The sequence below is a fragment of the Columba livia genome, chromosome W, assembly GCF_036013475.1.
Source record: "Columba livia isolate bColLiv1 breed racing homer chromosome W, bColLiv1.pat.W.v2, whole genome shotgun sequence".
Lineage (NCBI taxonomy): Eukaryota > Metazoa > Chordata > Aves > Columbiformes > Columbidae > Columba > Columba livia.
Genome location: NC_088641.1, coordinates 1,378,740 through 1,403,167, shown reverse-complemented (window position 1 = coordinate 1,403,167; position 24,428 = coordinate 1,378,740). Strand labels below are relative to the sequence as shown.

At 42.0% G+C, this 24,428-nt stretch overlaps 1 protein-coding gene across 13 annotated transcripts in view; it reads left to right on the top strand.

Annotated features, from left to right (window-relative positions):
• Positions 1-24,428, top strand: part of LOC102097274 (netrin receptor DCC) — a 412,480-nt gene that overhangs the window by 307,470 nt on the left and 80,582 nt on the right. For all 13 annotated transcript variants that reach the window (XM_065044619.1, XM_065044617.1, XM_065044616.1 and 10 more), the window contains 3 exons: positions 5,931-6,079; positions 6,979-7,117; positions 12,562-12,611. In XM_065044619.1, coding sequence (XP_064900691.1) covers positions 5,931-6,079; positions 6,979-7,117; positions 12,562-12,611 — 338 coding nt within the window. The remainder of the gene's footprint in view (positions 1-5,930; positions 6,080-6,978; positions 7,118-12,561; positions 12,612-24,428) is intronic.

The following is a 24,428-nucleotide window of genomic DNA, read 5'->3' as shown; positions in this document are numbered from 1 at the left end:
AGCTGCAGCCTCTTTTAACACACATTTCTTCTACAAACGTCGAACCCGCATAGAACATGAAAAGGCCATTAAAATTAATGCAATGAAATTTCACATTAAAAAAAGAAAAGGAGGGGAAGACTTGTCTTGAAAACACACATAGGTGGCAATTTTATCGAGCGCTAATCAGTTCTATATACGCTGATCTACACAAATTAAGTTTGCAGACCAAACGTGTGCTGGAGTAATTGAATATTTGCTCAAGGTTGGATCAGACACTTCTACGCAGGGGTATTTATATTTATAATTATCCCCAAAATAAGACAGGGTCTTATAGTAATTTTTGGACTTATTTTCAGAGGATGTCTTCTTTTTTGGTGAACAACCATCTACATTTATTCTTGAAGAAAAAAAATCAACATTTATACAAATATTCATCACATTCTGAACCATCATCATAACTCATAACCCTGTCTGTCCTGCTGCGTTCTATTGCTAATTAACTTTACTTTTATATATGTATAGCTATTTAAATGGCCTTTTTTAATGAAGTGGAACTAGGGCTTATTTATGGGGTAGGGCTTATATTTTGAGCATCCCCAAAACTCCTGAAAAGTCATAGTAGGGCTTATTTTGGGGGTAGATCTTGTTTTTGAGGAAGCACATATATTAAAAATACATATAAAATATATAAAAATATATTTATAATATATAACAAATATAATAGATTTAATATATTTATCAATATATGAAAGATGTACCTCTGATAGCTGCGTAGGTATCTCTGGTTTAGCGCCTCCGTAGTGGATTTTTCTTGTCATTTGATGCAAGGGGGAAGCGATATATTATGTAGTCGTTAATATCCTCCTCATTTGTGTGTACTCTTCTGTAATAGCTCAGCGAAATACACCCTGGGGTAACTTTATGCCGCTCTTACATGGCTCTTTAATTTTACGAGTCATTTCTGTGGAGCATTGGCAGGGGGTGGCGATGTTCTCAATGGCTTTAAATGGTAATGAATGCGTCTTTGGGCAGGAAAAGGTGGTGATGGCTGATTTTGTGTCTCTGATTCCTGCTTTTGGCTTCCTGTTTACCTAGCCTTTTAATTTTTGGGGGTGTCTTTGTCTTGAAATACAAGAGTTCCTTCAGTCTCGGTGCTTGGAAGACGCTTTGCTTTGCGTTAGGTGGCGGCCGGAGCTGGGTTAGGCCTCATTCTCTTGTGTGAGGGAAAATATAAATTCAGGACCAGGATTTGCTGTTTAAATACCTTTAAAGTCGAGTCAGGGCAGTTGTAGAGATGCTCTTAGCGCTGATCATTGAGATGAAACGTCACCTCATGCTGTTTGATCCTTCAGACTCTGGGAAGCTTTGGTGCCACGGCTGGTCTGCCTGCCTGCCCGCTCTTTCCCGCCCTCTGGCTCTTTCCCGCCTTTTGGCTCTTTCCCGCCTGCCCGCTCTTTCCTGCGCGCTCTCTCGTTCTCTCTCTCTCTTTCTCTCTTTGCTCCGGCAGGGGGATTGCACTGGATGATCTTTTGAGGTCCCTTCCAATCCCTAACATTCTGTGATTCTCTTTCTCTCTCTTTCTCTCTCTTTCTCTCTCTTTCTCTCTCTTTCTCTCTCTCTTTCTCTCTTTGTCTCTCTCTTTGTCTCTCTCTTTGTCTCTCTCTTTCTCTCTCTCTTTCTCTCTTTCTCTCTCTCTCTCTCTCTCTTTCTTTCTCTCTCTCTTCTTCTCTCCCTTTCTCTCTCTCTCTTTTTTTTCTTTCCCTTTCTCTTTCTCTCTCTTTCTCTCTCTTTCTCTCTCTTTCTCTCTCTTCCTCTCTCTCTTTCTCTCTCTCTCTTTTTCTCTCTCTCTCTCTTTTTCTCTCTCTCTCTTTTTCTCTCTCTCTCTTTTTCTCTCTCTCTCTTTTTCTCTCTCTCTTTTTCTCTCTCTCTCTTTCTCTTTCTCTCCCTTTCTCTCTCTCTCTTTCTCTTTCTCTCTCTCTTTCTCTCTCTCTTTCTCTCTTTCTCTCTTTCTCTCTCTTACTCTCTCTTTCTCTCACTCTTACTCTCTCCCTTCCTCTCTCCCTTCCTCTCTCCCTTTCTCTCCCTCTCCCTTTCTCTTCCTTTCCCTCTTGAATGTCTAACTTTTCATGGAACCAAATCCAGGACATTGAGGCAGATTCAGTGACTCCCTCTCCACGTTGCTGCTGAAGACGCAGTTCCCTGCACCTCACGAGAGGCCGAGGAAGAGTTTGCTCAAGGCCGTTTGCAATAAACAGCTAGAAGGAGGGCTCAAATAAAAGAAAAAATGAAAATGTATATTGTGCTGCATCTTAGAGACTTGGGAAAAAAAGCTGCAGAGAGAAGGAAAGGAAACTATTCTGCACATCTCTCTTGAATCGGAGATCAATTCTCGCCTGCCATGTAAGCAACAAAACAAGCATCGAGCTGAGTCAGTGCAAATATTCCAAATGCTCTAAATGAGAGGAAGGATTTTCCGTTTCTTTCAGTGCTTCGTGGAGGTGGTTGGCATGAAGAATTCAGTGCTTCTCACCTCATCACTGCTTTTTAGAAATAATAAGCTTTGCTGGCGAGAAGTACCTTGTCATTTCTGCAAAAGCACCGTTATGCCAAGTGAAATACTTTGCTTTGACTGACTCGCCGAGAAGGAGCAGGAAATTAAATCCACTTTTATCTGGAGGCAAAACAAAAATGCAGAACAGGTGAGCGGGTCTTCATCAACGATGCAAATCAAGGCATCGCACCGTTTGCATGAAATCTCCATATTTTAGGTCCCCGATGCAAATGGAGATGCCGAGGCGCTGTGGTCCTGCCGGGATCCCCTCGGGTGGTGTAGGACAGATGGACAAGCTATTTCCTTCCGTCCCTCAAGGTCGCATTTTGATGCCTTATCCGTCCTTTCCACCTACTGCTGGTGAGACTCAGGGAATTAGTTTTGGCACAGTCCTAGTTTTCTCTGAGATTCATCCCAAAATCTCAATGGAGCTGCAGACCGTGCCGATGTCTTTGTCTCCCTACCGCTTTCCTAAAACAACAACGGTTGGGGCGCTGGAAATGAAACCTTTTGACCAGAAACAGAATTATCTCTATGGAGAGACAGGTTTTATTTGTACAACAGCCAAGTCTAGAGACATAAATTATGGTCAAGGCCATTTGTGCTGTGATTTCCACTAATATAACAGTGGGACAAGACCCAAGGTGCAAGACAGACTCTTGAACCTCTAGTTGAGCAAGGGATGCATGAGGTAGATCCGTTGGCTCTTTCCATATCATGGAATCACAGGATCATTTTGGGTGGAAGAGATCCTCAAGATTTTGGTCCTACCTTAGAATCCTGAGTCATTTTGGTTGAAAAAGACCCTCAAGGTCATCGAGTCCAACTGTTAACCCAACACCGGCACTTCCTCATGTCCCTGAGAACCTCATCACCGCATCTGACAGTTCAGCAAACTGTGTGCTGCCGGTCGTAGGTTGGACTTGATGGACTGGTTGGACTTGATGATCATAAAGGTCTTTTCTAATCTAAACAATTTTAGAATTTCCTGATCATCTAGTCCAACTGCATGGCTACTTTGGGGCTGACCGAAGTTGGAGGATGTTATTAAAGGCATTTTTCAAATGCCTCTTAAACACCGACAGACTTGGAGTATTGACCATCTCTGTAGGAAGCCTGTTCCAGTGTTTGACCACCCTCTCGGTAGAGAAATCACAGAATGTCCTGAGTGGGAAGGGACCCATAAGGATCATCAAGTCCAACTCGTGTCCCTGCATTGGACAACCCCGAAATTCCCCCTGAAGCAGTGGGGTGGATGAGGACGTGTTTCCAAACCTCCTTTGGTCAAGGCAGCTCCAAGGAGGCACCTCCATCACATCCCTTGGTGGGACCATCGCTGGTCCTGTGTTCCTTCACAACTCAAAGAACATTAAATTCATGTATCACACATGTTAGTAATTTCCCTGCCCGCAATCTCTCTGAAGTTGCATCTTTCTGTGCAGCGTGGAGCCAGATTTTAATGAAATCTCGTTAAAGCTGTTAACTACAGAGAAAGAAGCAGCAGGGGAATCAAAGGCAGCATCAAAGCTTGCGCTCTATTATCAATAACTGCAAGTGGCTTCATAAATGGTTTGTGTTTGAACCGGTTTTGGTGCAGATCAGCAGAGAACCAGCTGTTTAAATGAAAAGGGAAATGTAATAACAAGACTTTAATCAGTGCATCTCGTGCTAGAGAAGAATGACTCATGCCTGACACAGACCAAAGATGCCTGACTCGGAATTAACAGGCGGATTCCTTTAACAAATTGAGTAGGGATAAGCAGTTTTGTTTCCTTTATAAAAGCTTTGAATTATCGAGAGGCGAAGTCAAGACCCTGGGGAGCAGAAGGAGAAAGAAAAGCAGTAGAACCTTGATCCTTTCCCTTCATATTTGGGTAATCAACTTCGTGGTGGTCTTCAGGATTTTGCCTTCGTATCCAAATGTCCGTGCATAATTCGGCATCAATACACCTTGGAGCCCAAGGCTGGAGCCCATCGAGAGCTCCAAGAGAAGGTCAGTGACTCGTGGGAGAACTTAAGGCACCCCTTAAGTCTTGGGGTGACCGGACTCTTGATCTACCAATGGTGATGACCAGGGGCTCCTCAGCGTGCTCTCCGGTGTTTATTATGAGCCCAATTCCCATCGCCGCGGTTCAGAAACCTCTAAAACCATCGGGTTTGAGGGAGATATTCAGCACGTTGAAGCAGTTGCCAAGCGATTTTGGACATCGTCGCTGACATTCCTATTTTTAGGCGCTTGGATCTTTCTTCTGTCTTATTAACTATGATTTTCAGACATTGAACTGAGCAATAGCAAAGAGGAAATCTCATGAGCAACTCATGAGACCCAGAGTTGTGTTCCTGCAGCTTTTGAGGAGCAGGTACCTACAAAAACATGGGGTTTAATGCAACCAGAAACAAGCGGGGTCGTTAACAATAACAGAAATTAATGCATATTTCTAAATGGGAAAAAGAAATTGGGGATATATATTGAAGCGTTTTTTCTTCAAGAAAGGATGCTGTTAGTTGTAAAAGACCGACTTGAGGAGAAACATGATTTAATGTCGTGTTTTAATGGAATGTAAAGCAGTTCTAGGCTCTCGCTGCTATTTAGAAAAAGGAGAATTTTGGAGAAGATTTAAAACTTAATGCCAATTTGCACGAGATTATGATTTGACAGAAGGGATCAGGAGGGATTATTAAATGCTTTGTGTTGTGCTGAAAATACCAAGACCTTAAGCACATTAGGGTGCCCGTCAGAAATACTGGAAGAGAATGAAAAGCGAAGCTGGGCGGAGGAAAAAGTTATCTTAAACATGATCTAGTTGATGTGTGATAATTTGCATTCTGGGTGAAATCAGAGCATTTTAAGCTGGTCTGTATAACAAAAGGTGACGTAGTGCAGTTTTCTTATCAGTTATAAAGAAATTATTTATGTTGCGTTGTCATTTGAGGCCGTTTTGTGTTTCTTCCCCCCGCCCCAGCACGATCTGCAATTCAAATGGTGCATTTGGAATCAGCTCTACTTAAAGCTAAACCTGTTGCCAACCTCTGCATTTCCAGAATTTCATCAACACAAGAGAATAGTTTAATCAGCTAATGGTTTAATGAGACAATAGTTTCAAGAATGGGATATTTTTCCACTTTGTCATTATTTGGTTTATAAGATGCGCTTATGCAATAACTGTCAGTGCTGGGCACTGCGTATACACGAGTATATTATTTAAGAGCAAGAACTGGGGCTAAATATTAATATTGGAGCTTATACTAGTCCAGCTTAACATTTTAAGGGGAAATTTGGGTTTGCAGATGATGAGAGGTCGATCAGATTGGTGTGACTTCCTACCGCCGCAAAGGTAACTACATCTATTGTGCGCATTGGATATTTGCGCAAATTATTCCCTTCTTCCCTCCGCAGTGCAAGTTCCCGGCCCGGTAGAAAACCTGCGAGTTGTGTCCACGTCACCCACGTCCATCCTCATCTCCTGGGATCCTCCCGCTTACGCCAACGGCCCCGTTCAAGGCTACAGGCTCTTCTGCACCGAGACGGCGACGGGGAGGGAGCAGGTGAGCAACGACAAGAGAGGTTTTTGCAGATGAATCCTCCAGGACCAGTGGTAATTGAGCAAAATAAGTTGCCACCAGTATAAAATGGTTATAGGAGGGAGAAGAGACAGCCTGAGATATATGGTAGGTAGGTAGGTAGATAGGTTGATAGATAGATAGATAGATAGATAGATAGATAGATAGATAGATAGATAGATAGATTTATCAGCCATTCCTCAGCTTTAGGCTGAAATAATAACCCAAACCGCATTTAAAAACCCCTTACATTTCCCTTTTACGTTGTGCAAAACCATCAACACATTAATGGCCGTTTGTCCAAGCGCTGTCAAGTCCATCCCTAAACCATAAGCCCATCCCTAAACCATAAACTTAAGTGTTAAGTTAATGGTGCAACTCAATGATCTTAAAGGTCTTTTCCAACCAAAATGATTCTGTGATGATTCCATGTGATCTTTGTACATTGTATATTTTTAGTTGCGTCTTGAACGTTTAAGTAGGAGGGTAAAATAATGGGAATTGAGGCTAGAAATGATGCGTTTTCTCTCCAGCCTGATAGATGCTCATAGTAAAACTCAGCATTGATGCTCTTGCACTTAATTGTGCTCCTAATTCCGCCATGAGCACGTACCGTCCAGTGGCGAAAAAGCAACTTTGCCCTCTGCAAACTGCTCAGACACTTCCCACTGACCATTTAATGACCAATATTTGATAGGAGATGAGCTCTGTGGGTACAACATGGCCTTGAATAGGTTTTTTAGCGCAGAATAGGGCAGGAATGAAAGCGGAAAAGTCTTTTTTGTGGCCTAATAGCGTGTGATAATCACAAATATCAGGAGTCAGGTGCTTCATTCACCCTACCTGACACTTTTCCTTTGGCTTTATGGTATTTTCCATGCCAGACGGTGGAGGTGGACGGACTTTCCTACCGCCTGGAGGGGCTGAAGAAGTTCACCGAGTACACCCTGCGCTTCCTCGCCTACAACCGCTACGGCCCCGGCGTCTCCAGCGGGGAGGTGACGGTCACCACGCTGTCAGATGGTGAGTGCAGACCCCGAACTATTGTCTCTATCACAAGATTTTATTCATTGTTTTCTTCTATCACTGGATATTGGAAGAGGCAGCGAGGAAACTGAGTCAGCAATTGGCTGGTTCCAATGGGATGAAGTTCAACAAGGCCAAGTGGCGGGTGCTGCCCTTTGGCCACAACAACCCCTGCAGCGCTCCAGGCTGGGCACAGAGTGGCTGGAGAGCAGTCAGGCAGAAAGGGACCTGGGGGGACTCATGGACAGGAAGCTCAACAGGAGCCACCAGTGTGCCCAGGTGGCCAAGAAGGCCAATGGGATCCTGTCCTGGATCCAAACCAGCGTGGTCAGCAGGACAAGGGCAGTGATCCTTCCCCTGTGCTCTGCATTGGGGAGGCCACACCTGGAGTGTTGTGTTCAGTTCTGGGCCCCTCAGCTCAGGAAAGAGATTGAAGTGCTGGAGCGGGTGCAGAGAAGAGCAACAAGACTGGGGAAGGGACTGGAACACAAGCCCTGTGGGGAGAGGCTGAGGGAGCTGGGCTTGTTTAGTCTGGAGAAGAGGAGGCTTAGAGCTGAGCTCAGCACTCTCTAGAACTACCTGAAGGGCAGTTCTAGCCAGGTGGGGCTTGGTCTCTTCTCCCAGGCAGTCAGCAATAGGACAAGGGGGCATGGGCTTAAATTCAGGCTGGAGATTAGAAAGCAATTCTCTGCAGAGAGAGTGGTCAGGCATTGGAATGGCTGCCCAGGGAGGTGCTGGACTCACCGGCCCTGGAGGTTTATAGACTGAGATTGGACAGGGCCCTTAGTGCCATGATCTAGTCAATGGACTGGAGTTGGACCAAGGCTTGGACTGGATGATCTCTGAGGTCTTTTCCAACCCAGTCCATTCTGTGATTCTGTGAAACAAGGAGGTTATTGAATGCGCAGGGCAGAAATCAGAGCTTCAATACCCACCCACAGCTGATGTTCTCCGGGGATAATTTTATTCATTATTCCTACCTCTAATGACAAGAGTAATGTGCTTTTCCCCTATTTTCTTTTTAAGTTATAGTTGTGTAGCCTTTCAGCTTTTCAGCAGAACGTACAGCATGTTTCAAAAAGATGGACCCACTTTCAAAGCAGCAGATTTCACAACTTCAACATATTATAATTACACAAAGATTTGCAAACAGACTTAGCAACTTGCAGTAACTTTGCAGCCCATCCTTTCAAGCGATTCGAGTTTCATTCATGCGCCGTTCGTGTTTGCAGAGATACAGTGATTTCAAATTATGTCCCTCTTTTTGAAACACCCTGTATTTTACTACGCCTGCGTTTGAAGACCCAACCGCTTGGGTTTGCTTTGTGATTTAAAGACGGGGCAGCAAATAGGCTCAAAAAGCTGCTGGTCACAGCGGCTGCTCCGTCATCCTTCCCCGAGCTCCAGGCGATAAATTGAACTTTCCATGGCGTTCGGAAGCGCTTGGTTGTGTCCGATCTCACAAAACGTTACCGCGCTCCCAACTCTTGTTGAAGTCGCTGAGCCTGATCCCCACTCCTGCTTAAAATAACTTTGTCGGAGCTATTTGGGCTCGAAAAGCGTAAAAATGAAGGAAAAATGATTTCAATGGGAGTTTGTAAAGCAGAAAGCAGAGCAGACAGGGATGTGCCAGCTCCTGATTGAACCCCAAGGCAGTGAGTTGTTTTCTTTTTCCTTACCAACATTTTATTAAAAATAAGAGGTTTCAACTAAGCTTTTAAAGCAAGATTTAACAACAGTTCATTTTCCATCTGATAAAACTTCAGCCAGCTTTTCCATCCATGCTTATAAAGCAACGTGTAGGAGTTCAGGTGGCGCTGGCCTGGGTTGGAATCATTAATTTCATGTCATTTTCATGTTTAATCTTATGTGAGCGTAGAAAATTAAGAGTAAGCAAGAAATATGTTGCCGTGGGCTTCGATTTGCTGGGTTTTTCTCCCCAGACGACCTGTGCTAACAAACCTATATACAGAAATGATGCCCAACACGTCGGTAACCACCTCAAGCCGCATAAAAACTTGAGCGTTTTCCCTTTCCATGGCGTCGATAGAGCGAAAGAACAGAACGGAGAACTCAGTGTCTGAGATTGATCCCTTTATATTTACAAATATTGCCCTAATTATCTTACAGAGTTGATAACTCTCCCAGAACAGCTTGTGTGAGGTTGAAAGAAGATATTGAGACCTTCTCGCTCTCTCCAGCTACCTGGCAGGAGGTTGGAGCGATGGGGATTCGGGCTCTTTGTGCTCCTTACGCTCCCCAGCAAATTCAGTTTTCCCTTGTAATACAGGCTGGAGCTCGGCGGAATAAATTACTTCACACTTATAATTATAAAAACAAAAGGAAAACAAGCGCAAATGAATATTTTGCATAATGTATGTAGATGTAATTCACAGCGTGAAGCGCCCAGCCGCGGCCCTCGGCTCCGCTTTGCTTTTAAATGTCAGCCTACGTGAGGAAGGGAAAGATTGTTATTCATGAGGCGGAAAATTATCCCCTGCAAGGGTTTGAAACGCTTCACCTGTCTGCAAAGAAAAAGCGGCGCTAACGAGGTTTGTTGGGGAGCGTTCCTGAAATGCGGAGCGTGCGGAGGTGCCTTTGTTTGGGGAATCTGCAAAAAGGTGATGTTTGGTTTTCTCCTATTGAAGCCCCTTTTCATCATTTCTGCGTCTGCTTGCAACCACTTTGGTCTCTTGCATAAAGAAGAGCAGCAGCAAAAGCCTGGCTTTAGCTAAGCCTGGCTTTGGCCAAGCCTGGGCTAACGTGATAGCAAATCCTAAGGAGAGAATGACAAGAGCAAATCTACAGCACCAAAACTCTCCGCAATTCCTTCTTTCCCAGGGTTAAGGTCCCTTCTGCTGGAAGGATGCACAATAAAAGACATTTAACCCGCCCCGTTTTAGAGCTGAGAAGTTAAGGGAGGAGAAATCATGTCGTTTCTTGTCTTGACATGTGGTTTTTGGGCCGGTTTTGTCCCTCCATCCCCTGCCACCATCAGAGGGATTTAGTGCGGCTGCAGGAGCTCCATGCACCATTCAATGGACATCCTGGATCCTTAAGGCTTAATTTTGGGTTTAAAATACAGCTCAGATACTGTTTGGTCTTTTCAGCGACGCTGCGAGCTATCACGCTCATGAATTTATCAAAATGCCTTTAATCCCAGCGATTGGCAGCCTTAGTTCATGCTCCCTGAATACTTGATTTAAATATCATTTCTAGCCATAATTAGAAGTTAGATCTTTTTCAGCAGCTGCTTCGGTGTTTGCGCGATGGTCCGACGAGGGTTTTCCTGTCACTCGGAGCCACCGACGCGGTGACCAGCATCACCCTATTGGAGACCGAACCTCTCGGTATCATGAATTCCCCCAAATTATCCAATCCATCCATTTGGAAGAATTACTGGACCATTTCCTCCCTCCTCCTCTTCATCTGGGGCTTCATCCACTGGTGCCGAGACAAAGGGACCAAGTTGTCCCTAAATGCATCCACCTCTTAATTGCTTATTGGAATCGCTGGGTAAAGTAAATTCTGCTCTAATTTCTAATGGTGTAATTAAGCCGCCAATACTAAACAAATCCCAAATTTTACCAGGTGCATCCCATTTATTGATTTGATCAAGACATCAAACCAAAGGATGCAACTGGAATCTGCTTTTGCCAGGGGAGCTCCCTGAGTTTCATATTATACAACCCGCGATATTAAATCAGGGTCTGATTTGATAACGCAAAAAGTCTCGTTGACTGAGCAAGGAGTAAAGACACCCAGTGATTGAGCTGGATGCTGGCTCAGGTCTGGGTTTATTTCTCGTTCCGATCGAGGAACTGGATAAAATGATACAGGATGGATCAGTTATGACCACGTACACAATAACATTGGGAAACGTGACAAGCGGTGACCAAAGAGAAATAATTGAAATAATAGGAAGACAAGCAAATAGTATTTAAAAGTAAGAGAATAGGGTAGGGAAATAAAATGTAGTTGTACTAAAACTCTGAGCAAATATTCTTCATCAAGAAGAGGTTTTATATTTGTCAAAACGAAGGGAGCATGAGCACCGATGTCCCCTCTGTATTAAGGCAGATAAAATATCTCCAGCCAATGGGGCCCTCCTGTTAAACTGTTGTTACTTTTCCTCTTTTGCGGCCTCTATTTACAATCTTATTTTCTTATTAGGCCTGACAAATGACTTAGGTCTGGCTCAAATCCTTAAATCGCAGCTTGCGCTGAGGATGCTCCAAAGTGCTGCGGATTTGCTTGTTGAACGTAGACATGACCAGACAAACGCTGCTTAAAATAACCGGGGAAACGTATATTTTATAAAGCTTGCTGTCATCTTTTCATGTTTCTTATCGTATTAGTGCCTATTAAATTATTTAGAGATTCATAGCTGTTAAAGTCGGGGATTATTTTCTGCTCTAGATGAAAATTGGCTCTTCCAGAGTGTTGATCTCAGGTTGTGCTGATTGTCTCCATTTATATGGACAATATAGCCTAAATATGGACAATATAGACTAAATACGGACAATATAGACTAAGTATGGATAATATAGACTAAATGTGGACAATATAGGAACAACACATAGAGACAATGCATAGGAACGTGTTCCATCTCATACGCTCTTTGCCGATTAAATTATCCTCTATAACCAGAGTCTTTTCCCCATTCAGATAACAAGAGATAATAATCCGAGCGCTTCTTACCACTTATTTCAATAAAAGGAACTCATTTCATCTCCAAGATGCTTCGGGTCTCCAATCATCCCTGTAGATCTTTGCTGAATCAATCGGAACGTGCGGAAAACGGCAACGAGAACGATGTTGCCCTTGCGTTCCTGTTAATATCATAGAAAAATGGTTTGAAGAACTTGGCTTTGACTTCATGTACACTGAAAAATCAGTTTCTCTGATGTATCGCGCTGCAAACTATTCTTAAATTGGGTATTCACCATGATTCTTTTTCAGCTCTTAAAATCAGCTAGATAAATGACATCTAAAGTTTGTTTTAAGCAGCCATGTACGTCCACTAATGCAACTAAGAGAGGAAGACCCTGCTCTGTATGTTAAAATATGCTCTGAAATGCACTTTATGAAACAAAAGCCGGAGGAATTGTGGCATATTCTTGTTTATTTGTGACCGAGTTGACAACAAATAAGTGAATTCGAGTAGCCGGTGTCACCGCAGGGAGCCTGTCGAGTGGCTCTTTAAAGGGCTCCAAACAGGGTTATCAAAAATGGGAATAAATGAGCAGATGCATTTGGTTTCTTGTCTCTCTGGGGGACCTCTGAAGTGCCACCTGCATTATTCGCAAGGTTGCCATCAGGTTCTAAATGAGATGTCAAAGCCACGCTCTTCTTTCCAAAGAGAATAACGTTGGATGGAACCAATTCTTCGACATTAACGGGCGTATTTCCTGTTTCTTTTTGCTTCTCTTGGCTCGCAGTGCCCAGCGCGACGCCGCAGAACGTCTCCTTGGAAGTGGTCAACTCCAGGGTAAGTGGCTGATGACCGCAAATATTTCTATAGATAACCCTGTTTTCGGTCACTTTTTCACCTACAAATAGATAGTTCCCTTCCCTTGTCCAGCGAATAACGTTAAAATAACCGAAAAACCCCAAAAAATGTTTTAGAGGGAAGCAGTGATTTATTGTTTTAATTTCCCAAGAGGCTTCAGCACCACTCGCGTCACTTAAACTCAGCCGAACGAGCAGAAACTGGTCCCCGATTGCACATTAACATCTGTAATAAATGTAACTACGCTATGATTAAATGGAATAACGAGCAGCAGAGCTGGTCCGGGGGGAAAAGGGCCGGGAAGTCAATATTGTATTGGTAGGTTATAGGCGCCGCATGCAGGTAGGTCTGTTGGCATCGCGCTCATTGGCTTTCCGCAAGGTGCGTTTCGTTCTCTTCAACGCTTTGCTCCATAAAAATGTCGAATATTTCGGTGTCTTTCTCTTCTTCCGCTCATTTTCATGCTCTCAAACATAGATTCTGATTTATTTATCATTTTTCCATGCGCCCAGCTCCAGTCACTTAAATTCCTCTTCCACGTCGCGCCCAAAGGGCATCGATGTCTCGGCACATCTTGTTCCAAACCTTTTGTGTTTACTTGTTCGTGCTTATTCTCCAGGTAAAATGTCACGGAGCAATTGATCACGTTTGGTGACCTTTTGTGCCCATCATTTACATTTAAAGTACTTAGAACAAGGAGCCAGAAAACAAGCTGTAGGGTCCAGTGCTGCGTGGGGTGATGTGCGGATGCTCTACCCTAAAATATCCTGTTTGTTGGTATTTATTGATGGAGGGAGTTTGGATAGCTGGGGAAGAGGTGAATGATCTCGCCCCATCCTCAGAAATTCCACATCAGAGCAATAAATGGTGGAAATCTTGACGAGAAATTGATTTGCAGATGGATCTTGGGAGATCTGAGACCTTCCAGAGCATCCATCACGATACGGGGTGTCAGTTCTGTGGACCTTTACACAATAATTGTGTAAAAAATATGGACCATCATCAATGAGAAAAAGAGATATGGAAGAGCCTGGACTCTTTTGGGCTTGGATAGAGTGTAAGTATTTAAATATTTGGAGCATGTTCTTGCTTTTCTTGTTGGCAGCGGTCAGAATTAATTTGATTAAACACTCATCTGATTAAAGCAAACCAAATAACTCGGTAACCCTCCTATTTTGCTCTGAGCGGTGCCCAAAGTCCGGCCTTAGCAATTCCTACCGTTGTTTAAAATTTTATCTCCAGTTTAATAAGATTTCTCCCTTTCTGCTATTTTTCTTGGGCGGTGGCAGCTCTATTAATTTAATAACATAGCGGGAGACGGGCAAGCGAATGGAAAAAGCTTGGTATGAATGACTATTATCATGATTATTGCTTAATATTGATGGCGTTCGGTGACTGGAGACCTGGGTCAGATCAGAATTGATAACGGTGAGGAATGGGAGAGAAATACGAGTTCCCTGCCAAAATATAAAGGGATTTCACTATAAAAGTGGCTGAGACAAGTAAATGGGAAATATCACAAGCTGGAAAAGTTCATAGGGTGCTTGCATGGACTTTTAATTAGAGATCAATGATCTAAGAGATTGATTTCTAACTCCTTTCGTTTAAAATTATGCTGCTTTGCTTAAGGAAAGATAACCATACGAAGCTTAAGAGGGGAATAGACTTGTTTTCCAAGGAATATCTCTATTTATCACGTTAAAGCCGTACGCAACTTTATTTCTCTCCCCATTTTAAAACGCTGAGAAAACTGAAGAAATAATTGGAATTAAATGTAGAAGCTGAATTCCTTTGGTCTTACTTAGTAGTGGGCGAATTTAATGAGTTAAACATGAGACTGCGACTTTTCAGGGGGGAGAGCAGGGAGAATTGCTTCGCTTTAGGCCAGGGTTTAATTGTGGCTGGTTTGCTTAAGGCTGAGCTTGACTTTAGGATCAACTCAGATAAGGGCAGGTTGTGGTCGGCCAATTGCATTTTTAATTATGTTCAAATATCATCTACGCTCACCTGGCAAACAATTGGCCATCTCCAAATCAAACCCATCGCCAAACTCTGAACAAAGCCTTACGATTTATAGGCTGCCAAAGCTAAACTTATTAAATTTCAAGAGCAAATGTTTCCTTTCAGCTCATCAGGCGGCCGGAAGGACCCGCAATACTGTGATGTGATATTAGGAAGCATTTATTTAGCATGAGGCTTCCTGGAGAGGCCTTGATGCCCCGAGTCTGTTGGTCTTGAAGAGGCATTTGGGACATGTCTTTAATAATATGATTTAACTTTGGGTCAGGCAGTTGGACTAGGTGGTTGTTGTAGGTCCTTTCCAACTGGAAATGTTCTCTTTCCATTCAAATTCTGTTTCTATTCGAATTTTATTCTATTTCTATAACAGAATTAGAATATTCTCTTCTAATTCTGTTTCGGTTCTGATTCTGTTTCAGTTCTAATTCTGTTTTGGTTCTAATTCTGTTTCAGTTCTAATTCTGTTTTGGTTCTGTTTCTGTTCTTATTATTCTATTCTATTCTATTCTATTCTATTCTATTCTATTCTATTCTATTCTATTCTATTCTATTCTATTCTATTCTATTCTATTCTATTCTATTCTATTCTATTCTATTCTATTCTTCTGTTCCGTTCTAGTTCTAGTTCTATTCCTGTTCTGATTCTATATTAATTCTATTCTATTCTATTCTATTCTATTCTATTCTATTCTATTCTATTCTATTCTATTCTATTCTATTCTATTCTATTCTATTCTATTCTATTCTATTCTATTCTATTCTATTCTATTCTATTCTTATTCTATTCTAATTCCATTCTATTCTGGTTTTCCCTTTCCCTTCCCTTCCCTTCCCTTCCCTTCTCTTTTTCTTTTCCTGTGCTGATTCTGTTCTATTCTATTTGAGTTCTATTCTATTTTGTTCTATTTGAATTCTATTCTGTTCTGTTCTATTTGAATTCTGTTTTGTTCTATTTGAATTCTATTTTCTTCTATTTGAATTCTATTCTAATTCTGTTTGAATTCTGATTCTATTCTAATTCTATTCTGATTCTAGTCTAATTCTAGTCTATCCTAATCCAGTTCTAATTTTAGTTCTAGTCTATTCTGATTCTCTGGTTTAATTATCCCTTATCTTGCCATCCAAGTTGAAAACTGCCCAGGAAAAGCCGTAGGCCGTGCAATGACGAGTAGAAGGGTAGAGGAGCCACCTCCATCCCACTGACAGAGAAAACTGAGCTTATACTGTCAAACAAACTGCGTCTTCAGGACCGTTCACAAAAAAACCCAATTTCAGTGAGTCGATAGGTATGAAAAAGCCGAGAGAGCTCTCAGATAGATATTGGTGTCGTGACTGTAGGAAGAGATGAGCTGGGAGCTGGAAATTGCGACTGGATTCCTCCTCAAGGAGTTGGTAGCAAAGAAGTAGTTGAAAAGAACCAAAAAGTCACATCAAAACGACTGTCACCACTATTTAGAGCCGTGTCCTCTAGAAACAATGTATGTAACCTTTAAATCGCTTACTTATGGAGAAGACCACAGAGAAAGAGCTCTTTAACCTTTAAATCTGTTACTTATAGGAAAGGACAGTAACAAGCACAGAGCTTAACCTTTCAAAAGAGAAAATTTGCTGAAAGCTCGTAGATCGATACCTTCGGATCCTCACTTTTAATTATACACATTTCCGAGACCAAAAAGGGTTTGTGGGTCATTCTCTTAGAAAATATCCCTTGGACTAGTCGGACGTATAATTGCGCACTTCAAATGGCGTCACACTAGTACAAAGTTCATCTTTAATTGTCCGAGAGGATTTTGTTGTATTTAAATATCGTCCGCCTCCGACCCCTCGCTGCTGAGCACGTAGAAATTCTCAAAGGTTACGGTGTCAAAACTGGCCAGATAATTCATGATGTTATGGGATTTGATTAAACCTCCTTCAAGGTGATAAATGTTCCGGCCACCTTTCCATTTAAGAGAAATTTAGAGATACTATTAAGCCACTTAATGCACCCCGGGCAACACATGGAGTCGGAGCTCTGGGCAGTTATTTCTTAATGATAACGACTCGGCAGCTCCTGGTTTACCCAGAGACCAATAAAGCAAATTAATGAGCTATGACACTGATTAGTAGAGCTCTGTGTTCCTGGGTATCGCGGAGAGAAACGATAAAAAGACCAAGGAAGGAGAAAGGGAAGGTCAGGAGGAACAGGAGCAGATAATATAGAACATTCTGCCCTGCCCGTCACCCAAAGACGAGAGGAAGGTGCTTCTGGGCTTTTATTTTCCATGGTCAGTTCAGCGTATTTTTTCCATGTCTTTAGAAGGGATAGAAATTATAAAGTAGGAAAAATATTCACCCTGCGGACCCTGGAAATTATTGTGGCTGCTCTACTGAGAAGCTCGATATAAGGAAAAAATAAAATATAATTAAATACAATGAAATACAATACAATACAATACAATACAATAAAAATAATAAAGTAAAAATCATCTAGAATGATGATTTTCTTCTATATTTCTTCTATTCCCTGGTCATAGGGATGGGTTGTACGAGAGGGACCCAGGTGATGCTGAACCAGCATCTTCTGACGTTTCCCTCTGGGCTCCCATCCATTTGCAGTATTATTAATTAATATAATTAAGATAATTATTATTTTAGTAATTCTTTACACTCCGTCCTCTGCATCTTCGGAGTCTCTTCTTGTGGTTTGGGAGGAGGCTCTTGTGATACAGTCCATAGATACTAAAAGCGCATGGTATCTTCACATTGTATTGTATGGTTTTATGTTTGAATTTTACATGTGTAGATGAGATGTAGCTAAGAGTCATGGCATCAAGAAGGCACTAAATATTAGGAAATAATGATATTCTCTTTTATTATGAGACTTCTAATAATGAGAGGTTCAAAGTTTATCGTTGGTTTGGTATGACGCCAAAAATCATCTTTGCCCATGGGCCATGACCGTGTCGTTGGCCATCGCAACCAACGTCTGAAGTGGAAACAGAGGCTGTTTAATGCCCATTTAACTGGGAAAACTGTGTTTTTATTGGGAAAACACCCTATTTTTGACCGCAATATTTCCTTTGAGCAACTTGAATGATGGTTTTCTTGAAAATCTCGTATTTCCCCGGTCGGTAAAGCTCCAGCCTTGAGGCAGGTTCTTCCATTTCTTGTCGTACAAACCTCCAAGTCGACTCAACCGGTTCCTACTCGGGCTGGAAAAAGGAGCAGAAAATACAATACCTGAGGGAATAAAGAGGATTTAGATCCTCCTCAACACAACCGTGACTTCCGGAGGGTCTTGGTGTCATCAGAAGTCTCCCAAAAATCACAAAACAAACCCCAGAAATGCCGAGAGACGCATTTCGATACTACACGGCGTTCACTTGTTCCAATATTTACTTTTATTCCCTTAAGAGATCCTTCTCCTTCCGCAATTAGGCAGTTAGAGTGACAAAATAATTTATAATCACGGCAAGCAAAGCAGCGCAAATCTGTTCCTAAATATATTTCTCCTTAATTTGATGTGTTGCGGTAAACAGTTTATTCATTTATAAAGATGTGCCTCGGAAATTACCGCATCGCGTTAGCCCCAATAAGCACAACTTTGTTTTCACTATCAGACAAAGCAACTGAGCTTTAGAGGGAAAAAATTCAATGTAATAGAAAGAAGTGATGGTTTGAGTTGAAAACTGGGACCTGTTAGGTCTGGGTTTTAATCCCAACTGGTTTAGGAGGAGAAGTTTAATTCTATGGTTTGGTTCCATCTGTCTATGGCAGTTTCTCTTTCCAAAATGTGGAGCTTGATGGAGTCGTCTTGTATTTAGAAGTCACATAAGCATCTTTGAATATATTTTGATTTGGCCTTGAATTAAGGATTGAATATTTTGATTTGGCCTTGAATTAGGGATGGAAGCGCGTTCCGGAATTGCGGTGATCTTTCCAAGTGCTCGTTCTCTCTCAGGGCAAAATGTTATTTATATTATTATTATATTTATATTATTAATAATATACTTATATTATTATTATTATATTTATATTATTACATTATTGGGTCTAGCTTGCTCTTCCCATGGTGCGAACTGTGATTTTGTGCCTTTTCAGTCATTGAAAAGCTTTATCACATAGAAACCAGATTCTAAATGTAACCACTAAGTTTTCACCATCCAAATTCTTCCGTAGTGACCTATGGAGAGAATTTGAGCCTACATATTGCATTTATCATCAGGAAACATCCCATTTCTCGAGTGATTCGGAGCAAACAACAAACTTTGTGGGCAGCCAGGAAGACAAATGACTCACTGCAGATAATTCACTCATCGCTAATTCTGGTTCGCTCCATTTTAATTTTGCAGCGCTGCCAGATTTTATTCCACGTTGGGTGTTGTGTTTCGGGGTTGGTTTTTCTTTTGCTATTTTGCCCTTTAATGCCTTTTCTGTCATTGTTTTGACTGGGGAACATCTTGCAATTAAGAAACCAAAAGAAGAGCAGGTTGTGAAAGAGCATAACGCTCCTATTACAACCGAAGAGGCAAATACAACCGAGCATCCGAACACGGGCTAAAACCAGAATAAATCACAGCAGGTTTGCTATTGACAACCAGAGCTTTTTGTGGCTTTTGAGCTCTGCTGGGCCACGCTGGACAATTTGAGCTACGACGTCAGGGACGAGTCAGATTTGCTCCTTTTGGCAATGACTGGAGGGCGTCACCCACTATGGGGAAATTATTGACAGCTGGAAGGTTAATGGACATGAACTAAAGGGCATTAAACCCCCATATGGATGCTCTTGGTTGGGTGTAAAGTCGTCACTTCAGAGGAGCATGAGCCACCTTGAAACACTAACTAATAAAGGCCAATTTATTTCTGAAGGAGCCCAACCGCCCTAGAGTTTGATGGTCTTTAATTCATAGATGGAAATAACAATAATAATAATTCACTCTTGGAAATAATTCATTTACTTTCCTCTCTCACCAAAGCATCCTATGGTTGCTAGAGTGGTCTCCCCTTTTATAAATTGCTTTTCACCTTCCAGACCCTATTATTATTATTATTATTATTATTATTATTATTATTATTATTATTATTATTATTATTATTATTATTATTATTATTATTATTATTTCAATTTTAGGGGGTCTTGTCTTCAACATCTCCTCCTGCAGCTCTTTACTATTAAACATCCGCAGAGTTTGAGATCCCGAGGCTTTCCCAGTATCACCGATGTTATTCTCTGCTCGGTCACACACCCGTTCAATCAATTGCTGTGAACAAACCAAGACAGCAAGAAATTATTGACAATATTTCCAAGGTGATATAGAAACTCCTTAGTTTAGGCTTCCCTTTCATCCCCATGTCCCTAAACACCTTTTAAAGGGTTTTTTTTAAAACACATAACATGCAAATTAACGTAATTTTTTCTAATCACATCTATTTATGTAGATCTCTTTGGCTGGAGTCCAGTGAGTAAAATCAGTGGCCTTGAACGCCCTTATTTCACAAAAAAAATTGCAAGATCTTATTCAATCCCACTGGTTCGGGGGAGAAATGACTATAATCTTCTAAAATTGGTATTCATAGGAATGACTGAAATGATTTCAATTCGATGATGGGATCTGGCAGCCGACCTTTGATGAGCTCCTACGAAAGGGCCGAATTTCCCATTCTGGGGCTTTTTTGAGAGCGGGGGTCACGTTTGACTTTGATGATGCAACAACTTGGGGACCAGATTGGAGCGAATCGGTGCGATGGGCGAGAAATGCGGTAAAGCTGGAACTAAAGCATTTTGGAGCTAAAACTAAACGGTTGCCTTAGGCAGATAACACGGCGAAACAAATCAGCACAATTCACCGCTTTATTTCCAAAGGGTTGAGTGGAATATTAAACCCAACTGGTGACCCTGGGTGGGATGCGAGGGTAGAGATGCTGTCGATGCAGCTTCTTGGGGCTACAGTTTGACTTATGGTGGGTGATTATCTGCAAAAATGTGAACAACAGGAGAAATATTGTGCAATAGAAAAGCTTTTTCCTCTTTGGACGCGTAGGTTGGTGGTTGAAGTGCAAAGCTCGGCTGAAACAACACGGGCAAAAACAACCGAGTAGTAACAATTAACTTTCCTAAAGTGTTTTTCATCTTCAAAGCGCTTAACAAATATGAACTAATTAATCCCCGCAGTGCCCTCCTGGGGTGTTAACATGGTTTCAATTAGTGCAGCCTCGCCACCCAACCCCGTTAGGATGACGATGCTGCGGACACCGATGGAGGTGGCGGCTGGTGGCTCTTGTCCCATTGCTGCTCTCAAAGGGCTGATTTTAAGAAAGAGCGTGAAAAACCTTCTGATTTGCTTCCACAGGAGCATCCATTAGGGTTTGGAAACCTCCATACCCATCAAACATTGTCCTTTGCTCATTCGTGCACCGACGTATCTAAATAAACAGAGCCGGAATGATGTGATAAGACTTAAAAAGTCAAACCCTGATGCGATAGGTTTTCCCGCTGCTGCAACATCTCTTGGAGATATATAACTATTGATATGGGTGGATTACAAGGTACCTCCACATCTTGTAAGGTTCCAAATAAAGGGCTCCAATCCAGCTAAAAGTAGAGCAAAATTGTTAAAGGATTTGCTTAATAAGCATCAAAAAGCACCCAAAATTAGTGGAGCTTAATCCTTCCCAGTCAAGTGGTTAATGTCATCCTTTCCAGAGGAAAGGAAACTCATAAACATATAAATTAAATTCATTAGTGTTTGCCAAATCAGATTCTCCCAAGTGCAGTGTCACTGAAATTTCATCGAGAAAAATAAAAGGAAATATGTATATATATTAAAAACTATGGGTTAGGTTCTTCTTGAAGGTTCCTACGTTGGCAAAAACATTGGGTGGTTTTCCATCCACCTTGGGTGAAGTTGGGTGGGAACAAAGACACCACGTCCCCAAGACCAACACAACCTCCTGCAACATTTCCAAGTCTTACTGGGGCAACAAACCCCTAATACCAGAATGTATGGATCTTTTTAACTAAAGGAAAGGAGCGTTTTCTGTCTTTCAGTCTTAGAAGCAATTGAAATTTGTAATGGGGATTTTACGGAGCGGTTCAGCCTTCAGCAGTAATAACGGTAATTCCATCCTACAGGTTTCACCTGCTTCAAAATCCACTTTGGCGGAGGTTTCGCTGCCTCGGCTGAGGGAGACGTTGCTCCTTCGATTATTCCATCAGCAAACAGGTTTCTTTTCATCTCAAAAGGCACATTTTTCCACTCGCTGTCGGTTTCTTTCCATTTGAGCATCTCCGCTCCTCTCCGACATCCCGGCCCAAACTTTAGTGAACTCTCATCCATATTTATAAGTTTATTTTCAGCTTCTCTTATGTGTTAATTATACTCAGCCTCTCTACAGAAGTTCTCAGAAGTTTACAGCTGCTTAAAACCCTTGTCAGGGCTCCTGTGTTGAGTGTGGAGCTTAAATCTGCTTTTGGTGTCGTAAAACAACATCACTGCACTGAAGTACCAACAGCACTTAGCAACTGGAATTCCACATCTTTTGTTCCTATTGGGTTTGCTTGATGAGTTTTTAGACTTAATTGAGAATCGGGCTTAATTTTAGGAAGCCAATCTCATGGATGTGGAGAGAAGATTGTCAGGGACAAGAGAATTAAGCTGACTGGGTCAAATATGGGGACTTGTCGCACCACGACTGGTCAGAAGCTGATGAATAAATGGAGAATTTTCCTCCTTTAGGTCTTTTCCAGTTGCTGCCGGTTTCAATGTTTCACTGTTTTCAGGTGGCCACCAAGGTGGATGAGACTCATATGGACCTCAAATTTGGGAAGTTTCATAAATTGTAGAATTCTGACTATTGAAGGATATCGGTCTTGCTGGCGTCTTCCAAAAATATCACTTTGGTGACAATATTTTCATGGAAATCCCTTATTTTTTATGCTTAGAGGCAGCCGAGAGTTGGTGGAAACCAGGCTGCGTCTAAGCAAAGAGACCATGGTGGTTTAATGTATTTATTAGAGGTTTATATCAGCGAGGGCTGAGGGGAAACACCTTGTAGCGACGGGTGGATTTACACAAACCTTACATAGCTCTTCCTTAGAATTAAAAATATTTTAATCATTTATAGTTTTACTTTTTAATGACAAACCCAAGTGAGGCCATTGGTTGTGATTCACCCCAGGTCCGTATCCCCGGACCCGCAAACACAGTGTATAAACCAACACTGAATTCTTCTCCCCAGCATTTTCCTATTTATTTTGAAGGATGTTATCTAAGCCTCTTATTGAATTTATTGCCAATTACGTTGGGGAAAAAGAAGTAAAACTGTATTAATACAGCCAAATTCAATGAAGTCTGACAGGCGCGTTGCTTCTGAGCATCCCTGATTTAATCACGCCAGCAATTTGCCCGGTGCCGAGTTCGTTAGCTGCCGGTATTCAGCGCAAAATACCTTTGAAAAAAATACTCATTAATTTCTTTTAACCGAGCTCAATATTTTCTGATGGTTTATTTTTATAAAGAAATATCCCTGGTGCTAATTCCTGCGCTGTAACGCTTGCAAATTCATCCTTTTGTTCCCCATTTGTATCAGCGCATGGACAAAGCTCAGCCTAAGCGTGGCCTTCCCAATGCCTGAGTGTTTATTGCAACTTTAGGCCGAGGCTCCGGTGAAACACAATAAAATGAGCCATCAGAAATTTGGGAACGGCTTTTGTCATAAAAGTTCACCCATGATGGAATAAACACCAAAGTAATTCATTCCGAGACGCAAGATAATTCGGGCGCCTCTCTCCCTTCGATTTCCGATGGCTGGTAGTGAGTCGTAAGATTTCTGCAGCATCGGCAGAGTTTTTTAATTAGATTTTATTTTTATTGTATTATTTAGTATACATATATATATATATATATATAAAGAGACAGCAATGCGTTTCCTTCATTTTCGATAGCGTTTCTTAACATCATATTTTAATTGCATTTGTGCGGAGATATGCGCTGGCAATATGTTCTTTTATCATCCGCAAATACATTGGCCCGGTGCCATTGAGTGAAGAAAATCCCCCTTTTGCGGTTTGACAGCAGAGCGCAGAGATTTAGATGCTTTTTGACACTTCCCATAATTATTTTGTTATTACTCTAATGAAGGCTGCATGCAAATTGAAGAACAAAATCAATGTTGCTCCATAGCGGTGAAATTCCTCCCGTCCTTCAAGATGGGAATATCAATGTTAGAGGCGCTTTGGGGTGGTTTGTATCATTTACCCTTCGCCTTCTCCTTCGTCACCAATAGATACGTACGATACAAGGTCATGAGATAATGGCAAAGCAGTTTGTTTCCTTGGCTATATCATCAATTAGTAGCAATAAAAATGAGAGAAAATGATCTTAGGAATGCTGGTGTGAGAGTCGGTCCAAGATGGAGCAGTGTTTGCTGAACATCGCCATCAAGAACTTAGAGAGCTGAAGCCCTGACCGATAGAACAGATGGACAATGACTTGGGGAGAGGCCCAAGGAGAAGCATCGTGTTGCACTGTTTCTCCGATACGGGGTCTCCTGCTAACAATGGCTGCTGTGTGGACTTTGCCTGCTTCTCCAGCCAAACCAGCCCCCGCCTCCTGAAAGTGATTGTTATGAGGGTCTCTTTGACCCAGGGACAATACAAGATGTGTTCTCACCTGCAACCTCATTACATGTCCCCCACCTGCTCCCCCAAACAATGGCCAACGCAAAGGAGCATGCCCAGCAGCTCGCCAAGGGTCCTGAGCTCACCCAACGGACCACAGAAAGACCCCTGAATGC